The sequence below is a fragment of the Aspergillus novofumigatus genome, assembly GCF_002847465.1.
Source record: "Aspergillus novofumigatus IBT 16806 chromosome Unknown P174scaffold_4, whole genome shotgun sequence".
In the NCBI taxonomy this organism is placed as follows: Eukaryota; Fungi; Ascomycota; class Eurotiomycetes; order Eurotiales; family Aspergillaceae; genus Aspergillus; species Aspergillus novofumigatus.
This window is the reverse complement of record NW_020194277.1, coordinates 3,025,178-3,044,723: the sequence shown is the minus strand read 5'-3', so window position 1 is coordinate 3,044,723 and position 19,546 is coordinate 3,025,178. Positions and strand designations below refer to the sequence as shown.

The 19,546-nt window shown below is 50.5% G+C and overlaps 9 protein-coding genes across 9 annotated transcripts; 6 read left to right on the top strand and 3 right to left on the bottom strand.

The window, feature by feature from the left end:
- Positions 1 to 231: 231 nt before the first annotated feature.
- P174DRAFT_451423 (uncharacterized protein) lies at positions 232 to 1,820 on the top strand (the record flags this gene model as incomplete). Its single annotated transcript, XM_024829006.1, has 3 exons — positions 232 to 459; positions 513 to 1,008; positions 1,047 to 1,820. The coding sequence occupies 3 exons, from the start codon at positions 232 to 234 to the stop codon at positions 1,469 to 1,471; spliced, it is 1,149 nt and encodes a 382-aa protein (XP_024683155.1). The 3' UTR covers positions 1,472 to 1,820.
- Positions 1,821 to 1,853: 33 nt separating this feature from the next.
- Positions 1,854 to 3,643, bottom strand: P174DRAFT_421092 (FMN-dependent alpha-hydroxy acid dehydrogenase; the record flags this gene model as incomplete). The annotated part of the gene is made up of 5 exons (XM_024824921.1): positions 1,854 to 1,940; positions 2,023 to 2,096; positions 2,151 to 3,396; positions 3,462 to 3,520; positions 3,616 to 3,643. The coding sequence occupies 5 exons, from the start codon at positions 3,641 to 3,643 to the stop codon at positions 1,854 to 1,856; spliced, it is 1,494 nt and encodes a 497-aa protein (XP_024683154.1).
- A 652-nt stretch (positions 3,644 to 4,295) lies between these two features.
- On the top strand, positions 4,296 to 5,142 carry P174DRAFT_186655 (uncharacterized protein). The gene is made up of 2 exons (XM_024821271.1): positions 4,296 to 4,533; positions 4,656 to 5,142. Exons 1-2 carry the CDS (start codon positions 4,525 to 4,527, stop codon positions 5,055 to 5,057), a joined length of 411 nt encoding a protein of 136 aa, XP_024683153.1. The 5' UTR covers positions 4,296 to 4,524; the 3' UTR covers positions 5,058 to 5,142.
- A 1,916-nt stretch (positions 5,143 to 7,058) lies between these two features.
- Positions 7,059 to 9,532, top strand: P174DRAFT_460619 (6-phosphofructo-2-kinase PFK26; the record flags this gene model as incomplete). The annotated part of the gene is made up of 2 exons (XM_024829908.1): positions 7,059 to 7,345; positions 7,693 to 9,532. The coding sequence occupies 2 exons, from the start codon at positions 7,059 to 7,061 to the stop codon at positions 9,530 to 9,532; spliced, it is 2,127 nt and encodes a 708-aa protein (XP_024683152.1).
- A 242-nt stretch (positions 9,533 to 9,774) lies between these two features.
- P174DRAFT_186715 (DsbA family oxidoreductase) lies at positions 9,775 to 10,943 on the bottom strand. The gene is made up of 2 exons (XM_024821272.1): positions 10,739 to 10,943; positions 9,775 to 10,688 (listed from the first exon to the last, which is right to left on the bottom strand). Exons 1-2 carry the CDS (start codon positions 10,781 to 10,783, stop codon positions 10,017 to 10,019), a joined length of 717 nt encoding a protein of 238 aa, XP_024683151.1. The 5' UTR covers positions 10,784 to 10,943; the 3' UTR covers positions 9,775 to 10,016.
- Positions 10,944 to 12,173: 1,230 nt separating this feature from the next.
- Positions 12,174 to 13,038, top strand: P174DRAFT_186619 (uncharacterized protein). Its single transcript, XM_024821270.1, has one exon. It carries the CDS (start codon positions 12,258 to 12,260, stop codon positions 12,738 to 12,740), a length of 483 nt encoding a protein of 160 aa, XP_024683150.1. The 5' UTR covers positions 12,174 to 12,257; the 3' UTR covers positions 12,741 to 13,038.
- On the top strand, positions 12,843 to 14,435 carry P174DRAFT_486729 (uncharacterized protein; the record flags this gene model as incomplete). The annotated part of the gene is made up of 4 exons (XM_024830780.1): positions 12,843 to 13,628; positions 13,677 to 13,761; positions 13,852 to 14,111; positions 14,163 to 14,435. The coding sequence occupies exons 1-4, from the start codon at positions 13,338 to 13,340 to the stop codon at positions 14,433 to 14,435; spliced, it is 909 nt and encodes a 302-aa protein (XP_024683149.1). The 5' UTR covers positions 12,843 to 13,337.
- Positions 14,436 to 14,577: 142 nt separating this feature from the next.
- Positions 14,578 to 17,343, bottom strand: P174DRAFT_441855 (SPX domain protein). The gene is made up of 6 exons (XM_024827437.1): positions 17,103 to 17,343; positions 15,344 to 17,082; positions 15,167 to 15,319; positions 14,982 to 15,133; positions 14,873 to 14,957; positions 14,578 to 14,822 (listed from the first exon to the last, which is right to left on the bottom strand). Exons 1-6 carry the CDS (start codon positions 17,104 to 17,106, stop codon positions 14,688 to 14,690), a joined length of 2,268 nt encoding a protein of 755 aa, XP_024683148.1. The 5' UTR covers positions 17,107 to 17,343; the 3' UTR covers positions 14,578 to 14,687.
- Positions 17,344 to 17,637: 294 nt separating this feature from the next.
- On the top strand, positions 17,638 to 19,401 carry P174DRAFT_512691 (NUDIX hydrolase). Its single transcript, XM_024831901.1, has 2 exons — positions 17,638 to 18,264; positions 18,324 to 19,401. The coding sequence occupies exons 1-2, from the start codon at positions 17,768 to 17,770 to the stop codon at positions 19,177 to 19,179; spliced, it is 1,353 nt and encodes a 450-aa protein (XP_024683147.1). The 5' UTR covers positions 17,638 to 17,767; the 3' UTR covers positions 19,180 to 19,401.
- Positions 19,402 to 19,546: the final 145 nt, after the last annotated feature.

The following is a 19,546-nucleotide window of genomic DNA, read 5'->3' as shown; positions in this document are numbered from 1 at the left end:
TGACTACTTAAAGCTTCATATGACTGCGGGCATTTTATTGGCGCAAACGTGTCGTGGATCGTATTAAGTGGATATTATTGAGTGGTATATAGGAAGATACGATCATATTTACTGACGAACATTCAATTTTCAGTTGTATCATACACCGAGTTGCATTCTCTAGAAGTTGAGCTGTGATTAACCAGCTGCATATATATTTCGACATTCTCGGGTTATCTATACACCACAGCCATGTCTGAGAATTCAAACCAGGATATCTTCACACTCGTCTCGCAAGAGCTCTCACAGACTCCCTATGAGTGCTCTTCTCTCACCCGGCTCAGCGGAGGAACCGCCAACTTCGTCTATCGAGGTATCCTCGCTAGGCCTCTCCAGGATGGGACGAAAACGATAATCATCAAACATGGAGAGGACTATGTCGCTTCAAATCGGGAGTTCAAGCTAACTACAGACCGCTGCGTAAGTATACGAACAAAAGATAGCACGGCACTTGTGCTGATCAAAGCCAAAAGCTGTTCGAGGAGACAATCCTAAAAGCCTTGAATGGCTTCCCCGCTACAACCGAGACAGACACCGACAACAATACCAGCTGCACAGTCAAGACCCCTCGTCTGTTTCAATTTAACCATGACACCAACACTCAGATCCTCGAAGACCTGCCCGGAGCGCTGGACCTAAAGTCTCTCATGCTCCTTCCCACAAACTCGCAAAATGTGTCTCGCGAACTGGCAGCGTCTATCGGCCGTGCGTTGGGAAAATGGCTACTCTCTTTCCACACTTGGGTCTCGGAAGAGTCTCAGAAAGATCTGGTCAAGACGATGGAGAAGAATGAGATCATGAGGGATATCAAGTTCATGGTCAACTATGACAATCTCGTCAAGATGGTTGATCAGTTCCCAGCATTGCTGAAAGAAAGCCAGCATATCCTCGGCGAAGTCAGGGACATGGCAGCGGCGGAGCTGGGCCGGAAAGATGGGAATGGGTTTGGAGTGATCCACGGGACTTTTGGTCGGGAAAGTAAGCTGATCTATCTATTTACCTGGTAGAGTTCGATGGGATTAATGAGTCCAGTGTTTTAATACCGAACACCGCATTGGATCAGCAGAACGATATTCCTCTCTTCGTGACAGACTGGGAATTATGTCAGTGGGGTTCCCGAGCTCTCGATCTGGGCCAGATGGTGGCCGAGCTCTACCAGCTCAAGCATTTCAAGAACGTCGACGCAGGAGTCTGGCTCATTGAAGGACTGCTTGACGGCTACGGCCCGATCGATGAAGATATGGCTTTCCGGATCGCGATCCACATCGGCGTTCACTTCATTTGCTGGGGCAGTACGATTCCCGGTTGGGGAACCAATGATCAAGTTGAAGGGGTGGTCAAGCTTGGAAGAGATCTTGTGGTCAAAGGTTGGCAGAAGGATCGGAACTGGTTTGGGACAGGTTGGTTGAAGTGCTTGTTCACTGTGGCTTAGAGCTGGAGCAATCAGAAAGAGAAACAGATGAGCATGATCAACTCGAGCCAGAGGCGTCAACACTGAAATGGTCCAGAACATGGGATCGCTGTAAGCCAATCGGCAACTGCAAGCAACCTACTCTTAAGAGCAACCGCAGATATTCGACTCGTACATGAGCAGAGTAGTCAACAGACAAGATGGACAGCGATTGGCTAGCATGATAAATTGGCGCCTATATTTGTATTGGTCTATGGAGTGATGTTGATGTTTGGTCGTGGTTCTTCAGCATGCAGCATCTCAAAAGTATGGGTGATTCATCTGGATTTGCATTTGTACAAGTTGCGGATCACAAGTAACGAGCAAGCGTTAAGAGGCGAGAAGGTCATTGATGTGTTCTAGACTAGAGCTTTGCACGGAAAACGCTCCGAATGGAATCTAGGCCAGAAGGCCCATCATAAATCTGTTGCTCAACGACTCGGGTATTGATCTAGTCAAGGTCAGTATCGGGCTGAAGGAAAACGCTCCAGGTGCCGACGTCATATTTGGAGATTGAGTGAAGATCAACTTACGTGCTGTGGTCCTAAATCCTCCACTCTTTCGACGCCAAGCAACCGCATACAAGTCTTGGTTTCGTCGGCAAGGACTGAAAAAGATGTCAGCCTATGTGCTTCTGATTACTCCTGAGGGTAGAACATACTCTGCAGTGTACGCTTAACCCCATCGACGCCACCGGCTCCCAAGCCCCAAAGGGCAGGCCGTCCGATTCCTACAGCTTTGGCACCTAGACAAAGGGCTTTCACCACATCTGTGCCGCGTCGAATGCCACCATCTACCCAGACATCGAGCTTGTCGAAGACCTCGGGGCAGTATTTCCGGATCTCTAACAGAGTGTGGACCGCAGGAGGAGCGGTGTCAAGGGCTCGGCCGCCGTGATTCGATAGAATGATACCCTTCACTTGCGGAGTGTGAAGCGACGCGATGTAGGCGTCCTCATGTGTCTGGAGACCCTTGAGAACAATAGGCAAATCTGTGTGCTTAGCCAGCCACGGCAAAGTATCCTTCCAAGTGAGAGATGGGTCCGTTCCGGCAAACAATTGCTTTCCAACACCCCCAGCTTGGCTCACATTCGGAGTACCATCTGCGGCTTTGTCTGCCGCTTTCGCAGCACTGGGAACGGGCATTGACGCAGCAACGTTGTTGCCTCGCTCGTCGTCCTCCCGTTTACCGGGAACGGGAGCATCAAGGGTGAGAACGATGAACTTGATTGCCTTCAGCTTATTGATGCGCGCCAGCATCGCTTCACTCTTCTTGCGGTCGATCTGAACATAGATTTGCCATCCAAAGACCTGATCTGGAGCCGCATCCTTGACAATCTGCTCTGGTGTCATGGATGCATTGTTGGAGATGATTTGCATAGCCCCGAAGCTCCGACACGCCTCTGCAATGCCTGCCTCACCTGCTGGATGGCCCAGGCGAGCCATGGCAGCAGGTGCTACATATATTGGCATTCCAAGCCTGTGTCCAAGGAAAGAGGTATCCAAATCGCATTTCGTGCAGTCGATAAACACTCTTGGTCGCAATATGATGGATCTGTACACCTCGGTATTGAACCGCTTGGTGATTTTATCATCGGATGCTGAGTAGTAGTAGGCCCAGGCCTTTTTGCTGACGTTCTTTGTGGCTACTTGCTCAATATCGTCCATGTTGAGGAGTGCTTCCATGGGGACCTGCCCTTTGCTCTCCTCGGCTACCGCTGGAGAAGGCTCTGCCTGTACCTTGGGTAGCGTATCTGGGTTGACGGTTCCTAGCAATGCCTCGGGCTTGAGATTCTCCTCGAGAATACCTGGAGGATGGATGGGATCGTATTCCTCAGTAGCATCTTTGCCGGCAAGCTTGAGAATGATCCTGGCACCACCAGGATGTTCGGTGAGAAAGTCTGTGACCTGGAGGCTGTGTCAATCAAAACGAACCAATCTCAACGGGACGATAATTGCTGAAGGAGACATACATCGTACACTTTTCCGTACAAAATCACCCAACAACTGTCGGGGGTATTATGCTTCGCGACTGAGCATTACGATGAGATGGTTAGCCGTCATTTTTCGACCAATTGACAGAATATCGACGAGGAACTCTCGATGGATGTCTAAGGTGTAATGTACCTTCTGCAGCGTCAAATACCTTCCCCATCTTGATGCTGTTGACGGAGTGCTAATCACAACTCCTGCGACTGCGTGAAGATCAAAAATATGGACAAGGGAGGAGAAATGGCCACGACAAGAAAAGAAAAAGAAAAAGCCGGTGGAATTGTACCCGACAGGCTACCTAGTTAGCAGATATACATTTGTTGTCCGATGGTCCAAGTTATCAAAGCCACCGAATTTGAATTTACGGGGTCCCCATCCAGTCGTTCGGACAAGAGGCCGACGTGGGGGGGCAGCTCCATCAATTCCATTAAAAAAGGACAAGTCCTTTGGCTGATGAAGAATGGGGAAGAACCGGCGATTGAGCATTACTGCATTGGGCAAAGTCGAAAGCCGACGCTGGGGTTGGTGTTTGTCCTGTTTGTCGGCCGCTTAGAGATGGCCCTTGGATTATTGGTGGAGAAATGAGATGAGGACTACGTTGGAACTAAATAAAATAGTAATGATAAGATCATAGGAGATTAAAGGTAAGTATGGTAGAAGAAGATACTTGCACAGATTCGAAGAGTTACAAGATATGACAACATTCCATCGCTGAATTCGGATGGCAAGGATATCTCGTGTTGAGCTAGCCCTTAACAGGCAACATGATACTCTTCCATAAAGGGCCGTCTTTGCTCGGGGGCATCCACGTGAGCTCCGAAGGACGGAAACTTCTGGAGTTCGTATCGACCTACTCTCGGGACTCAACTTCCAGCTAAATTGGAGCGTATCTTTAGAAGAAGGCAAGGAGCTCATAATAGGATTGGGCAGTCGAATAGCCCAGCTATTATCAACTGCGTTGTGGTTTGTCGCTCTACAGTCTGCTATCCCAGTGTCACTGAAACTAGCGGGTTCATACAATCCAACCCTGCCTGACACGTCGCTATGTTCGAGGTACGTCTTCTGCATCCCTGAAATTAGCATACAATTTCCTTCACTGAGTTTGGCCATGTTCATAAGTGTCGTTTGACTTTGTATTACCCGCTTTCTTGTGCTATGATTCTGACGTGTACCAGCGTCGCGCAGCTGACCGCTACCGTCTCCGGATGCACCGTGCCCGGACGGTCGCTCTAACATCGGATGAGATTGTCGAAGTACGAGCCGCGCAACGGACTTTTGAAGGCGCCTATGTCCGGACAGCACTGTCACAATTCTCATTTGCCCTCGTTGTCCTCAAGATCTTCACCAGCGAATTCTACAGCACCGGAGCTCTCTTTGCTATCTACGGAACGGGCGTACTCATCATCGGTCTTTTCCGTCGTCAACAGGGAAACCGCCAGTTCTTTTCCGAAGTCGGAGAAGACGGGGTTCATCGCCACAAATTCAAGACGAGTGGGAATGCAGTACTGGTCCTTACAGCCCTGAGTCTGGCTGCGTATGCGACCCTCATCGCGCTGACTGTGCGGCTAGGCCGATAAGTCCAGGGCAGCGGACAGCAAGGGGCGTCGCATAACCTAATCTCTATCAATCCATCTAACTGAAGAACGACGTGCGTCGGCAACTTTGGAGCCTCCCCCTGCGTGACTGCCAAGCGCCAAGAAGCAGAATGCGACTGCTTGCTTCACCCTCAACCGGTACTTTTACGCAATTATACGATCGGAGCGGAAGGTGAGCCGACAGGGCGACCACGGTGACAATGAACTTCCAAGTTGATCCAGTGATGCCACTTGGAACTGCCAAGGCTGCCAAGGAGATGTCCAACGGACAATAAAGCCCAAAAGTACCTGCACCACGGCGGACACAAGGCACTTAGTGTGATACAAGTAGGCTCGCTGTCATCCCTGCCCGACACGGAAGGATGCACAAGCATGGTCCTTCTGAGGGAGGCTACCTGAACCCACCTTCAGCCTCTGAACGTTGAGAGGGCAGGATATTACGAGGACTGGCAACTGGCCAAGTTGCCTCGCGCTTCTGGTAACCCTCGCTGAGCTGCAATGCTGAGTGGTGGACGGAATCCGAGTGAGGAGCAAGGGAGGCATGCAACCTAAACCAATGGATCAGCAATGGGGCGATTTCGAAATGCTGAATGGCCTAGATTCCGGATGGGGCTGCACTAAGGCAGTCATCTAGACCCTTCGAGCTCGAAACTTTGATAGTCCGATCCCCGTTAGATAACGAGCTAGGCGCTGCTTCATTGGGAGGGTGCGGCGAGCTGACAATTAGGTCAGTAGCAATCACAACTGCGATGATGTGACATTGCTCCTTGAGTAGCTTTACACTCTAGGCCATAAGTTATCGTAGATTATCATCGGTCGGAAGCTCAAACGCCTTCAAACGCCAAATTTCGATGGTGGAAGCCAGATGTCAATTTGGTCATGCAATTGCGGGCGTACACTCAAAAGTCTCACGGGGATTTTTCCTACTTGTCAGCATAATGAGCCGGCGAAATTGCCTATCCCTGGATCATGCACTCCCTACAGGATCAGCCTCTTCCCTCACATCCTTACCTAGCCAAGCATTCTGAACTTGCCTGTACATCCATCGCAAACCCAAGCCAAGCCTTTCCCGCTTTTGTTATGGCCGACTATGCATATGGGTAAATAGAGCGTCTCAACACGACAGCAACCATGATTAGAACGAATGCTTTCCTGTGCGCTGTCGAAGACTATTTATATTCTTTTCTCACAGCTTTACGATAAATAATTAACTAGTTAGCTGAATTGAGTAGACATTATTTGACATCATTCATACCTCGCGGCGGTGATCAGCCTTCCGATGATCCACTGTGGGAATCGCTATCCTCAAGACCCCAGAAGTGACTTCACCAGGGAAAAGAATAGGTGGACGGCAATACAACTTTTCCCGGTCGCTGTTATCAGAGAACACATCTGACTACCTACTATTTTCTTGCTTCTCGAAAGTGCCATTCTGATCCATAGTCTGATCACGTTCTGCCCTGTCCTGTCCTTGCCTTGCGAACTGGCTTGCCGGCGCACCCGCATCCAATCAGCCGGAGCTTCCTGGCCATCCACAGATTATCTGACTGTGAATGGGAACAACTGCTCTTTCAACGGCAGGCTAAATCTGGACGGCGCACACTCTGGAAAACCTGGCAAAGTGACTGCTGTTCACTGTCCCTTTTTTAAACTTCTTGTCACGGAAATCTCTCCCTCACAGCAGTGAATTCAGTTCGTCGATAGTAGTGACGTTCTGTTTGCCGTTGCTTGACTCGTTACCTTACTTGGTATTATTGCTGCTTCGGCCCACCCACCACTTGTTTTTCCCTCTCTCTTTGCACCCCTCGCCTCAACATCCTGTGACTCAGGCCTGATCGATCCGGGTGCATTCCAAGTTGCTTCTCACATTTCTCGCAAGATAAGAAATCCTCCTTTTGTTAGCCACAACCCTGAAACCTCATCTTTGTCTTATTTAAATTTCCTCTCCTCCCCTCCCCTTTGCATCCCTGCTGTTCTGCGGGGATGGCACAGCAACATTCAGACATTGCGCGTTCCGCGATCATGACGTCGGCCTCGTCGCCTGAATATCAGCGAAACGGTGTCACATCGAATCGAAACAATCCTGCAGGTTCTAATAAGAACAGGACGGGGAAAGACGCCAGTCTTATGCCGCCGAAGACTTTAGTCGGACGAGCGCTAGGGAACGAACTGCATTCCGATGCCCACAAGGGATCGCGTGCGTCTAAGGACGGTGTCGGGTTCGCCCTAACAGACACTCCGATTTCTACCGCACCTCCGTCTCCACAGATGTATGTTTCCCTTTTCGTTTCCTCCAATGATTTCCTATGATATGATGGCGTTTTCTTTTGTTGATCTGGACCTCGGGTTATCTCGAATTCTAGATCGTGCAGATTGCAGCCCAAAAGCCACTTTATTTGGGTGCCTGATCGGCAGTTCTCGTGGCGGATCTATCATCCCCCGAACATACCTTGCTTGTATAGCCGAACTATGTTTCATTTACTCATGTCGTTCTAAGCCTTCTGGTTATTTGCTTTTTATTTGTCTCGGATTATATCATCACTCTGTGAATCTGGTTTCTCCGCCTGGATCGATTCTGTGAGAACGTGCTCCGTACTGACAATAATGCTGAATATAGCAATGGCATTAGCCAGGTGTCGACCCCGAGTCGGGTCCGTGCCACCACCCTCGATATCCCAGGTTTGACCAAGTCCAAAGTGTCTCCCGATGGACGTATCGCTCAGAGAGATCTCGGCTCCAAGCTGGTGATTGTCATGGTCGGCCTTCCTGCCCGAGGCAAGAGCTATGTGACCAAGAAGCTGGCTCGCTACTTGAACTGGCTGCAGCATGATACACAGATCTTCAATGTTGGAGAACGTCGTCGTGTCGCGGCTGGCAAGTCTCCTTCTCCTGCCAGAGCCATGGGCCCTCGTGACAAGCGTGCGTCTGTGCACAACGATCTCGTGGATTCTGTGCGACGTCTCAGCGTGAGCGTGGGCACGATGAACACACAGCCCTCTAAGACTGAAACCTCGCCTCCCGAGGCTGCTACCTCGCCCCCGGAAATCAAGGGCCTCCCACCACCGGTCGTTCCCGCTAAGATCCTTGTCAATGGGCAGGAAGAAGATACCTCTATGCAACAGGAGGGTAGCACGATTATCAATTCTATCGATGCGGGACCGGACAACCAGCAGGCGGCCAGGGAAGCATCACCGGAGCCAATCGATCAATCGGCGTCATTCTTTGACCCACAGAATCAGCGTGCTGTCAAGCTGCGGGAACAGGTTGCACTGGATACCCTGGATGAGCTCTTAGACTATATCCTGGTGCAGGGTGGCAGTGTTGGTATCCTCGATGCCACCAACAGTACCCTCGAGCGCCGCAAATTGATCGTCGACCACATTCGCCAAGTCGCCGGCCCTGAGCTTGGGGTTTTGTTTTTAGAGAGCAGTTGTGTGGATCCCGAGCTCCTGGAAGCCAACATGCGTCTCAAGCTGTCGGGCCCGGACTACAAAGGTCAAGACCCCGTGAAGTCGTTGGAGGACTTCAAGAAGCGTGTAGCCCTCTACGAAAAGTCCTATGTCCCGCTGGGAGAGTATGAAGAAAAGCACAACATGGCTTATATTCAAATGATCGATGTCGGACGTAAAATCGTCTCTCATCAAACCCATGGCTTTCTTTCCTCACAGGTCGTCTATTATCTTTTGAATTTCAACCTCTCCCCGCGCCAAATCTGGATCACACGTCACGGCGAGAGTAAGGACAACCAGCTGGGCCGGATCGGAGGCGATTCCGAAATTAGCGAAAACGGGCGCCGTTACGCCAAAGCTTTGACCCGTTTTATCGATTATCAACGGCATCAGTGGGAACAGTTACAGCAACAGAAGAATATGCTGCGGCACTTCCCCCCACGTCCTGGCGACAGCACACCTCCCAACCCTTCCTACATTCCGAGAGATCGGCCGCGTAACTTCTGCGTGTGGTCGTCAATGATGCGGCGCTCGGTCCAGACGGTCGAAGGATTCAACGAAGATGAGTACGATGTCAAAGAGATGAAAATGTTGGATGAGCTGCATGCTGGAGAGATGGAAGGCATGACGTACGACGAGATTCGCGAAAAGTATCCCGAAGAGTACGCGATCCGCAAGAAGAACAAACTGTTCTATCGTTATCCCGGCCCTGGAGGCGAAGGGTATCTGGACGTCATCAACCGCCTTCGCGCTGTGATCATCGAGGTAGAGCGGATGACGGACCACGTCTTGATTGTCACCCATCGGTCGGTGGCGCGTGTTCTGCTCGCTTACTTCCGTGGACTGAAGCGGGATGAAGTTGCCGACCTGGACGTGCCTCTAGGAATGTTGTACATGCTCGAGCCCAAGCCTTACGGCGTGGACTTTAAGGCCTATCGCTACAATCCTGATACCGATTGGTTTGACCACATTCCCGACTTTGAACTAAGCCAGACCCCCACTTATTGATTTTTGACTGATGAAGCCGTCGCTTGGTACCCTTCCGTTGGGCCTTCCAAATTGATCAGTCTTTTACGCTTGATTTATGACCCCTCCTTGCTATGATTCGGATTTTGCGGTTGCCAATGTCATGATTCTGCGATGTGACCTTTTCCTGTCTTTTTCATCAACCTTGTATTATCATTGAAAGATCGCTTGTGGTTTCCTTGTTTAGGTGTGTCATGGATAGCGGGAGTCTGTGATGAGTTGTTTTTTATCTCCAATCAACGATGTCCTTGTGTGCTTTCGCATGGAATGGCGTTGAGGTGGACTTGTACTTGATGCCATCAGTGCTCAACTCTTGCTCGAAGTGATGTTTGCTAGAAATGTGGTCCTTACAGTCTAGCCTCTTATGATATGTGATGTGATTTAATCTGGCTCCCTAACGCAGCTTAGTCTATGCATACTCTGCAACATTAGACGTGTTCAATAAGTATTCTAGAGATTTCCTAGATTAAGAGATTTGCTTCACTTTCTCAAACACCTCCAGGAAGGTTTCCGGCTCATCCGCGCCCTCGATGGCATATTGCCCTTGCACGGTGAAATACGGGACACCAGTGACCAAGCGACGTCGCGCTCGTTCGGCCTCGAGGTCAACTTCCTTTCCTCCGTCGTCGCCAGACTCCAGGAACTTCTCAACCTCCCCGCGGTCCAATCCCGCCGCCACGGCGGAATCAACCAACACCTTCCGATCCGTGATATTCTTCTCCTCCTCAAAGTAGGCGCGGAAGAACTGCTCAGCGACCCTCGTCTGCAGCCCACCCACCTTCTCCTTGCTTGCGTCCCCGTTAGTCGCAGCCGCACCCCCTCGAGCCCCCGCCTCCTTCTCCTTCAAGCCCGCATACCAAAGCACCCGGTGCGAGTCACGGGTATTCCCCGTCTTGCCTCCAAACTTGAACGCAATGCCGTCGGTCTCGCCCGCGGCCGCGAGTCGCGAGAAAATCGCCGCGACCCGGCCCTCGCCGAACTTGGAGGCGTAGAGCTCGCGCTTGTCCACGCCGGGGTACCCCGGCGAGGCCGGGTTCAGGTAGAAGGCGTGCCAGGTTAGCGTGAAGGTGTCGGATGGGTACCTGGCTTTGTGGGCTGTGATGGCCCGGGAGAGACGGCGGTAGCCGACGTAGCACCACTTACATGGGTTAGACTGGGGGTACGTGGTGGAATATATAGGGTACCTACCGGACAGACGGTGTCGGAGATGATTTGGATGTTGATGTTGGTCATGATGTTTGAAGTCAAGGGTTAGTGGCAGTGGCAGTGTCCCAAATGGAACAGAGTGCGTCCTCTAGATTATAGCTTTATATTATTCTGGTACTCCGTACTGAGGTAAATATTTATTTGGCTTGCTTTGGTGATGATTTGTCAGCAGCTTTATTTTCGTCGTGCTCGCGGGTCGTACTGATCTATTTGATTGATTTCCAAGTATTTGGTTATGCTGTTGAGTGTGAGAAAGCCTCTGGCCCTATCTAGTGAATGTATCTTCATAATTTGTTGTAGCCAGTGCAGTCTTGTCCGTCTCATCTTGTCCACTTCTACCATATGATACTATTGATCTGCTGTGACATCATCAGCCGAAAGGACATCCGGGGAACTATAACAAAGCACTACTCCACCTGCATCAAGGCTACACTCCACACTTCCACAGTGCTTTTCCCAAAGTACTCTGTACAATGACCAATTGCCGGCCCCTTTATTGTTGTATACCATTGTCCGATGGACATCGTGGATCAACCCAGGGCTGGATTCCGCAGCGCCGTATCCTCCGAGCAAAAGCTTGCTGAGGTATTTAGTCCTGCCCAGTTCACATTCTGTGCTGGATTGGAACATGTCCTCCACACCCGTGCTCCTCCCACTATTCAGTGGTTTACACAGCTTACCACTGCCGTGCCAAAGGATACCTGGGGGGTCTATGTCCTGGTACTCGAAAGACTGGACATGAGTCGCTTATCTACATTGGATCCTTAACTGCCGTATATCGTGGGATCCGCCCCCGCATCCAACAGCATTCTGTTGGCAAACTTGTTCCACGATTTGTTCAACAAGCAAACACCAACGGCTACAGTATTGTTCATATATCAGTATTGGGATATATGCCGATCCCTGAACCTCATGACATCACGAAGTTTCGGAGGGTCATCCTTCTCCTTGAAGCCTGCAGACCTCACTGCTGAGTATGTTCAGGAAGCGAAAGACGATGGCTATTCGATTGTGCATAGTTCTATACTGGCTCACATGCCAATTCCTCCACCTCAGGACATCACGAAGTTTCGGAGTTTCACCCTTGTTCTTGAGGCGCGCGAACCTCGCTCCTAGGTTTATCCAGGAAGCCAAGAATAATGGTTATACCATCATACATATGGCCTTACTTGGGCATATGGCTATCCCTGGCATCCCCCCTCCGAAGGAGGTACCGACATTCGGTCGCCCATTCATCGTCGAGGCTTGTTTCAGCTGTATGTTCTGGCCAATGCGATCCAAGGACAAGTCCTATGGCTTTCCGGAAGGGTTATGGCAGTGGTTTCCTCTTTTGAATAGAGGGTACTGTGTTCCCATAACCCCCAGCTGAAGTCCTCGGGAACATATTCTACAGATATCGTGAAGCCCTCCAGAAGGTAGTGATAAGGAGTCTTCATGGCTAGTGCCTACTATACACCAGAACAGCGGGCCAGGATTCCTGCTTCCAACAAAGCGAGGAACAATGTCAAGCAGAGACAGGCAGCAGTGGCGGTGGAACTGCACTGTTATGGCATATGAAAATGCTTCTCCCATACACCACAAGACCAAACGCCATCTTAAGACAGAAATGGGCGATGCCGAGAACGAGCGAGGCAGCAAGAGGCTGTGGCTTCAAAGACGTATTACTGTGATGTCTGTAATGTGTCGTGTCGTGACGCAGCTTCGCTTAGGAGACATAACAAAACCAAACGGCACAAGAAGAAGGTCGAAATGGGCAATGACGACTACTATTGTGCACCTTGTGCCATCTCTTTTCGTTATCTCTCAAACTTCAAACAGCACAAAAAGCCAAAAGCGCATATTCAAAGAACGACATGCTAACTTTGACCCAAAGATCTCACCACTGACACTCATGCTCTCCGCCGTCTCCGCACTGCTGTGGGCACGCCAAGTGGACTCTCTCTTCTGCTGCTCAGACTGCAGTACCATTGTACCAACCAAGTGATACAAGGGTACATCATCTACCACTGTAGGTAGGAAGTTAGAGAGATCATCGAGGATATTATCATACGACCATACATGGTCGCTCTACCATAACACAGACCTCGGCCTCTTGCTCCAACTTTGTTTCAGCGCACTGGCCGTGCAATCTACGGCCGATGATGATCTGTCTTCGTCAAATATATCCTGCATCAGGTCACTTTCGCCATGATTGGGGTGGGGGGAGGGGGAAGAGTCCGCGTGTGTAGGTTTCGCTCGCGGCTTTCCTTCTTCTGGCTTCAGCTCATGATGGTGTTCGTGATGAGCGGCCAGTTCCACTCTCTAAGCGGCCACATGAAAAGGGAGGGCCTTGGGCATAATCGCCTCAAAGCTTGAACGGTGGATATCTGCCAGGAATGCATGTCAAAAAGCTTGTATGTAAAGTGCACCGAATAAAAAGCCCAGACTCAACCCGCGGCTACTGCTAAGCCTGTCGCTGTGACTCATAGATGGACGTGTCTTGCAGGCTATGACTCTGTAGTAGACAGACAGTAGATAGTACTAACATCAAGAGCAACACTAATCACCAGACAACACGCAAATTGCTTTGCTTCCGCAGAAAATGGATTGCTCCTACATCCCAGAAGATAGCAACACCTGGGACCGCTTCTACCACCCCGACCCAGACGACGAGGACCCCCCAACATTGGACGAAATCCGAATCCTGCGGGAATTCGTCGATTGCTACGGGACGTCTGATGCCATCGCGGCAGACGAAGCTGCTCGCAATTTCATGTCTCTTTGCAACGATGACCGCCACGGTGGTATTGTCGATAAGGGCGAGCGCGTGGGGTGGTTATTGTGGGATGTGGGGATTGAAATGCCGCGGTATCAACCTGCCATTCTAAGATTGGTAGAGGCCATATGAGCGCTCCCCGGAATAGACCGAACCGAAGAGCAGATCCGCACGTGGCGATTCAAGGAGAGGTTGGAACGCTGGATAAAGATGGAGGCATTTGAGGAGATTTGGTTTACGGCTTGGCAACGTGAGTAGTGATCAATGCATTACATGCTTGACTTGATCTTCCGGCAGCTCGGAAAGCACCACGGGAGACAGGCTAATGTCATAACTGCAGGTTGCTGGGACTGGAGATACCCTGGGCATGAATACGATGACGAAGGCTATTCTGACTTTCTCAATGCCAACGCTTTCAACGCGCATCGTCTTGCAGCCTATCCACCGGACTCTCCACGTTCAAACGAACTAGGCAGGGCATACCAGCTCATCATCTTCACGCTGGAGCAGGATCCATGGAATCATATACCGGAGTCCTTACAGAAGGGAACCCGCTCCCCGCGATTAATTGACCGTACCTGGTGTATCACATCGCTGGACGTAAGTAGAAGAAGATTCCTGGATTGCACTGATGACTGACTAGGATATTAGACTGATGTGCATGCCCTGGTGCCTTTTATACAAATTGCTGGGCACATCATCTTCCGTTTCATAGGCAGGAAGGACCTCTCCGGGTGGGACTCTATGAAATACCCCGATTCTAATCTGTGGAAGGGAGATACCATGTTCTCACTAGATCGCTGGGAGTTCTGGAGAGAGCGACTGCGATGGATAAGTGAGCAAGATGAGCTTAAAGAAAGGACGCGTTGCGAAGCCCGGATGTTAGAGAAACTTATGCTGAGTATTCAGCAACATACGGAGTAGTAAGGAGAAAATCAGAGCATAGCCATATGCATGACTTGCATGTATGTTATACCCTTCTGTAAATATTAGCGTACAACATTATCAGGTGTTACAATCATTTGAGGCGAAAGTACAGACAATTGATCATCGCAATCTACAACCATGCATATGAACCATGCGTACATATATTCGTATCAGTTACTTTTGGATGTACAGCGACTCAATACAGGCTATCACAGTCATACTCGCGTCAAGCATTGTAAAGACGTGCATTTACATTCCTTGTCCACCCTGGTTGACCAAGCGCCAGGTGTCCGGATGTTCCACTGGAGTAAATGAAACATTGAACATAGGGGGTGTGTCAACGCCGGGCTGCTGCTCCCTGATCCTCTTCATAGTAGCCGAATACTGCTTCATGTCAGTCCCAGTATTCCAATCTCCGAACCGATCAGACTTACCTTGAAGGCGAAATTCAGCACCAAGGCAATCGCCAGACCAATACACACGACGATAGGACCAAATGTGTTGTCCAGATCACGTCCGCTGCGCTGCCGGATGAGCCGGGACCGCTTTTCATACATGTACCATCCCCAAGCGGCGGCGAACAAGGCGAAAAAAGTGTAGACAATGGACAAGGCGCGAGCAATATCGTTGTGTTTGCCCGCAGCATTGTACAAACCGAGAGACAGAGAAGAAAGCAGGATACTGACGTGCAACCACTTGATAAAGGTTCGTTGGTTGGCAAGATATACCTTGCTCTCCACCCGGACAGGGCCCGAATCCTTGATCCAGGTGACAGGTTCACGCACGCCAGGTGGCAGGACAACCGACTGTCGATGCGTGCGGCTGGATCGCGAGATGGGGAAAGACGGGAAGAGTGCGGCCAAGCGGGACGACGTTATAGGCTGCGTTTCTCCCGGAGCACTCACCTCGGGCAATGTGCGGCCTTCTCCTTCCTGTATGGTAGGCCTGCTCGGCCGTGGTACAGGTTGCGAGGGCTGTCTTGTCCGCGCTGGGGAGCCCAGGTCCGAGAACATGGTAACCGGGGATCCAACCAGTGGGCGCACGGTAGGACTTGCTCGGTTGCCCAGGAAGCTTCCGACGACCATATCATCCTCGGCACGCTTTGCAAGCCGTTCCTGTTCTTCTTGAAACGCTGTTTCGGGATCGCGTCGGATGTCATTCTCCAGTTCGCTCAACCAGAAGGGGAAGCTATTGACATGGTCCTCAAATAGCTGAGCGACACCATGGACGAATTTCGAGAAGCGCGGCGCCTCCTTGACAAGATGGGAGACCATGAGCTCGTTGACCCACTCGACATGATGTGCGCTGCCCCGCAGTTTAATCTCCAGCAAAGCGTGTGGGAACCGATTGACCTCGCCGGTTCTGATGCCTTCGAAGGGGTACTGCATTCCGCTATCGTCGATATCCCTCCGATGCCAATCGGTCGGGTCCCGACACGGACGTTCTTCGTCCAGCGCGTCTTCCCTGATGAGCGCAAGGTTGGTGTCGAGTGAAATTCGAATGCGATCATCACCGGGAATTTGGAATGCAGTGCGGGTGTAATTGGCCCGAAGCATGGGCTGTAGGTTGTTCTCCTTGATGAATGACTGCAGCTCCTCAACATCCTTTTTGAGCGACTCCGCCTCCGCTGATTCGCCGTTATTCAAACCTTCCATTCGATGCAGCTGCTTCTCGAACGTATATTTGCCCTCAAGGAACTCCTGCACATGCTTCTCCTTAAGCTGCACTTTCACCTCTTTGCTATAGTCATCACGGGTCACGATCTTCTTCTCCAGGAAAATGGCGGGCGTGTCCTTGAGATTCCCGGTCCACCGAAGTCTGAGCGAACCGGCTTCGGGGGCTTTGGCTACTTTCTGATTGTAGAGGTCGAACTGGGGGCTGTCGAAGTACAAAGATGTAATTGTGGGGTCCTCAGGAAGCGACTCAAAGTCTCTCGACGACTTGGGGTTGTAAATGAGCACAGGCAATCGGCGAAGAATGTAAGTCTTGACTTCCAGGATGTTGTCCTCATGGACCCAGAATTTGTACGATGAGTACGCATCCTGGCCAAAACGGGGCTCCCCGGCATCTTTAGCTTCGACAGCACCCTCACTCAGGATCTGGCGCACAAAGGAATACATCACTGATATCCGATGAACCAGAGGCGAATAGTCCTCGCTGTTGAAAGGGAGCTGCGATAAACGTACTTGCAGCAGCGGCCGTACGCGGTATCGTGCACCGCGCTTGCGGTCATGCTTCTTGGCAGCTTTGAGGAAACCGGTGAAATTGATGCGACTGTACTTCTGGAGCTCGCTAACTTCTTTGGCAATCTGGTCCAATTCCTGAAGAACTTCGGTAGCGATAGACTCCCTCTCCTTCTCGTCCACGGTGGCGGTCTCCTGATCCGCATTGGGTGCCAATGGCAGTAACCTGCTCTCACAGGCAGACGTACGCTCTTTCAGCTGCTGAGATGTCTCAACCTGGAAAGCATTGACCTTGTCAAGCTGCACATTGATCAGTTCCTGAACGAAGGCTTCCTCGTCCTGCTCTGTCCATGGAGACTCTTCCGAGTCACTTGCGTCTTCGGTGACATCATGTTCTTTCAAGAGAACCTTCAATTTGTGATAGTCGATGTACTTCCCGCTCCAGGGGGGTAAATCGAGTTCTTCAGCGTCTTGCCAAAACGCATGACGAATTGATAGGCTGATTTTCGGTTAAATTGAGGTCGCGACAGTTGGAATGCTACATTCGGTCCAACTGTATAAGTTTGTTGGGGATCTGTTGTAGAAGCGTCTCAACAAACAGAACAAGACATAAAGCGCATGAATGTGCTGCAAAGAACAAAGCAGAGGAGACAGAAATCCCTTTAGGGCCTGATGAAAGGATTTTAAACGATTGAATCAACGCTTGAGATCTGGTGGCTGGCCGGCACAGTCTAGCCTTCCAGCTAGTTTCATGAAGCTGTTATCAGGAAGTCCAATGCATGCACGTGCGGCACTAGCCTTAAGCATCCTCAGCCAATCACAGTCTGCATGACGTCGAGTTGTTTCATTCTGTGGAAGGAAAGACGCTGCCAAACGGTTGGTAATGCAAATACGGCATATTGTCTTTTCATGACGGTAAGTATGAAATGGTAACCGGAGATACCTGGGTAGATCACCGATGGAGCCGCGGTGATAAGATCAACAGCATTTACAGCATTCCATATCCTGTCGTATGACTCTTCGATTCGCAGTCGACGACGGCAAATCAAGGCCATGAGAAGTCCTTTTCACATTAATATATTGCAATTTACTCTCCTCTATTCTTGATAGCCCATAGCTTACCATTTATGACGAAACATCCACGCAATGGAGTCCATGAACCCGAAGTCAAATGAAGAACCACCGTCGCTGCCCAAATCACTCCACACCGCATTGAACGATCTTCATCGTCGCCCCTATCCACATGTTCCCAACCCTCCATCGTGCAAGAAACGTGCTTCAGTAGCTCTGGTCCTCCGGGTACGACCAGCATATGATCATTGGCCCGATTCGCCTTCCCTACCCGTTGAGCAAGATCAAGCCGTCTCCACTGAACAACGATTGAAGTCATTCTTCTATCAGCCCTGGGTTCAGCATGGATCACCAGAGGTCCTGTTTATCAAACGGGCATCACGTGTGGGAGACCGCTGGACAGGACATGTTGCGTTCCCTGGAGGGAAGCGTGATGCGGAAGATACAGATGACCGAGCGGTTGCAATTAGAGAGACCTCGGAGGAGGTAGGATTGGATTTGACGACAAATGACTATATTTACATTGGAAATTTGCCAGAGCGGGTAGTAACCACCAGCTGGGGCTCAGTACCGTACGTTGGCAATCTTGATCTTGCTAGTTCCTTCGATAATGCTTACAATGTTATCCAAGGTTGATGGTCCTCTGTCCTTTCGTCTTTTTGTCGACTCGGAGCGATTCACCAACTCTCAAATTGCAACCAACAGAGGTCGCTTCATCGCATTGGGTACCTCTCGAAAGTCTTCTATCACCTTCAGCACGGACGGTTGAGTATGTTGACATGTCTCAACGATTTGCAAACCGAGGCGGGCTCATTGCTCGCCTTCTATGTCGGTCCCTGATGGGGTGGATGGAGTTCGCTGCGATTCAGTTGCAACCAAGTGAAAGTTTAATCTGCAATACGACTCCGAACCCGGATACCATTACAAACCAGTCAAGCTCTTCAACCTTCCAAAGATGGAAAACGTGTTGCTCAACCGCCGCCTCCGTTGACTCAACTCGACCCCTGCATCTGTGGGGACTGTCCTTGGGAATCTTGGCCGACTTCCTTGATATGCTCCCGCCGCATACGGCCGTGCGGTTGTGGAAGTATCCTACTTTTACAAGCCCTGACTTGCGCTTCATAATCAGCATTCTGACGTATCGTCTCCGAAAACGCAATATCCTCCATGTGAGCTCTGGGGCTCGGACAGTCATAAATAACACGGCCGTGGACGGCCAAACCGTGGCGTTGGCAGTACTTCAAGAAACCAATACACAGCACGACCATAACGATGTTGGAATTGGAGGCTTGGGAGTGGGCAGGTACTACGGAGCTTCAGACAAAGCTTCCGACGGGAGCACATATGCTGTCGGCATTATGCTCAGAGGCTACTACGAGAAGCTGCGTGTTGCGATTTATGTCTTCCTCGCATGGAGGATTGCCTTGGGCTCCGTGGCGGCGGTCTACGCATGGAAATTCCTTCGAGATCGTCGAATTCGTCGGTGACAAGGTCTCCGCCTTTGTACGGAGGCGATCTTGTATAGTATAAATTCCTGGTGATTCGAGAACTGGTACATACTACAGTGTATGTCCAGCCTTTAGGACCGAGTCGAAGATAAGGAGATTTTGGTCGTATATATGCAACAGATACTGTACATGGAAGCTGCTTTACTGGATAGAGCAAGTAGACTGTCACCAGCTTCCTCCAAGTACATTCGGAATTGAACCAGTGTGGTGTCAACGACCATGGAACGTACTGTTCTGTAAATACGTAGCTCGGTGGTTCCCCACACCATCTTTCTCCGGTATCTATGGAGGTGGTGCAGAAGGTAAATTTCCAGTCATGTGACTTTTCGTCATAAATATCGAGCTC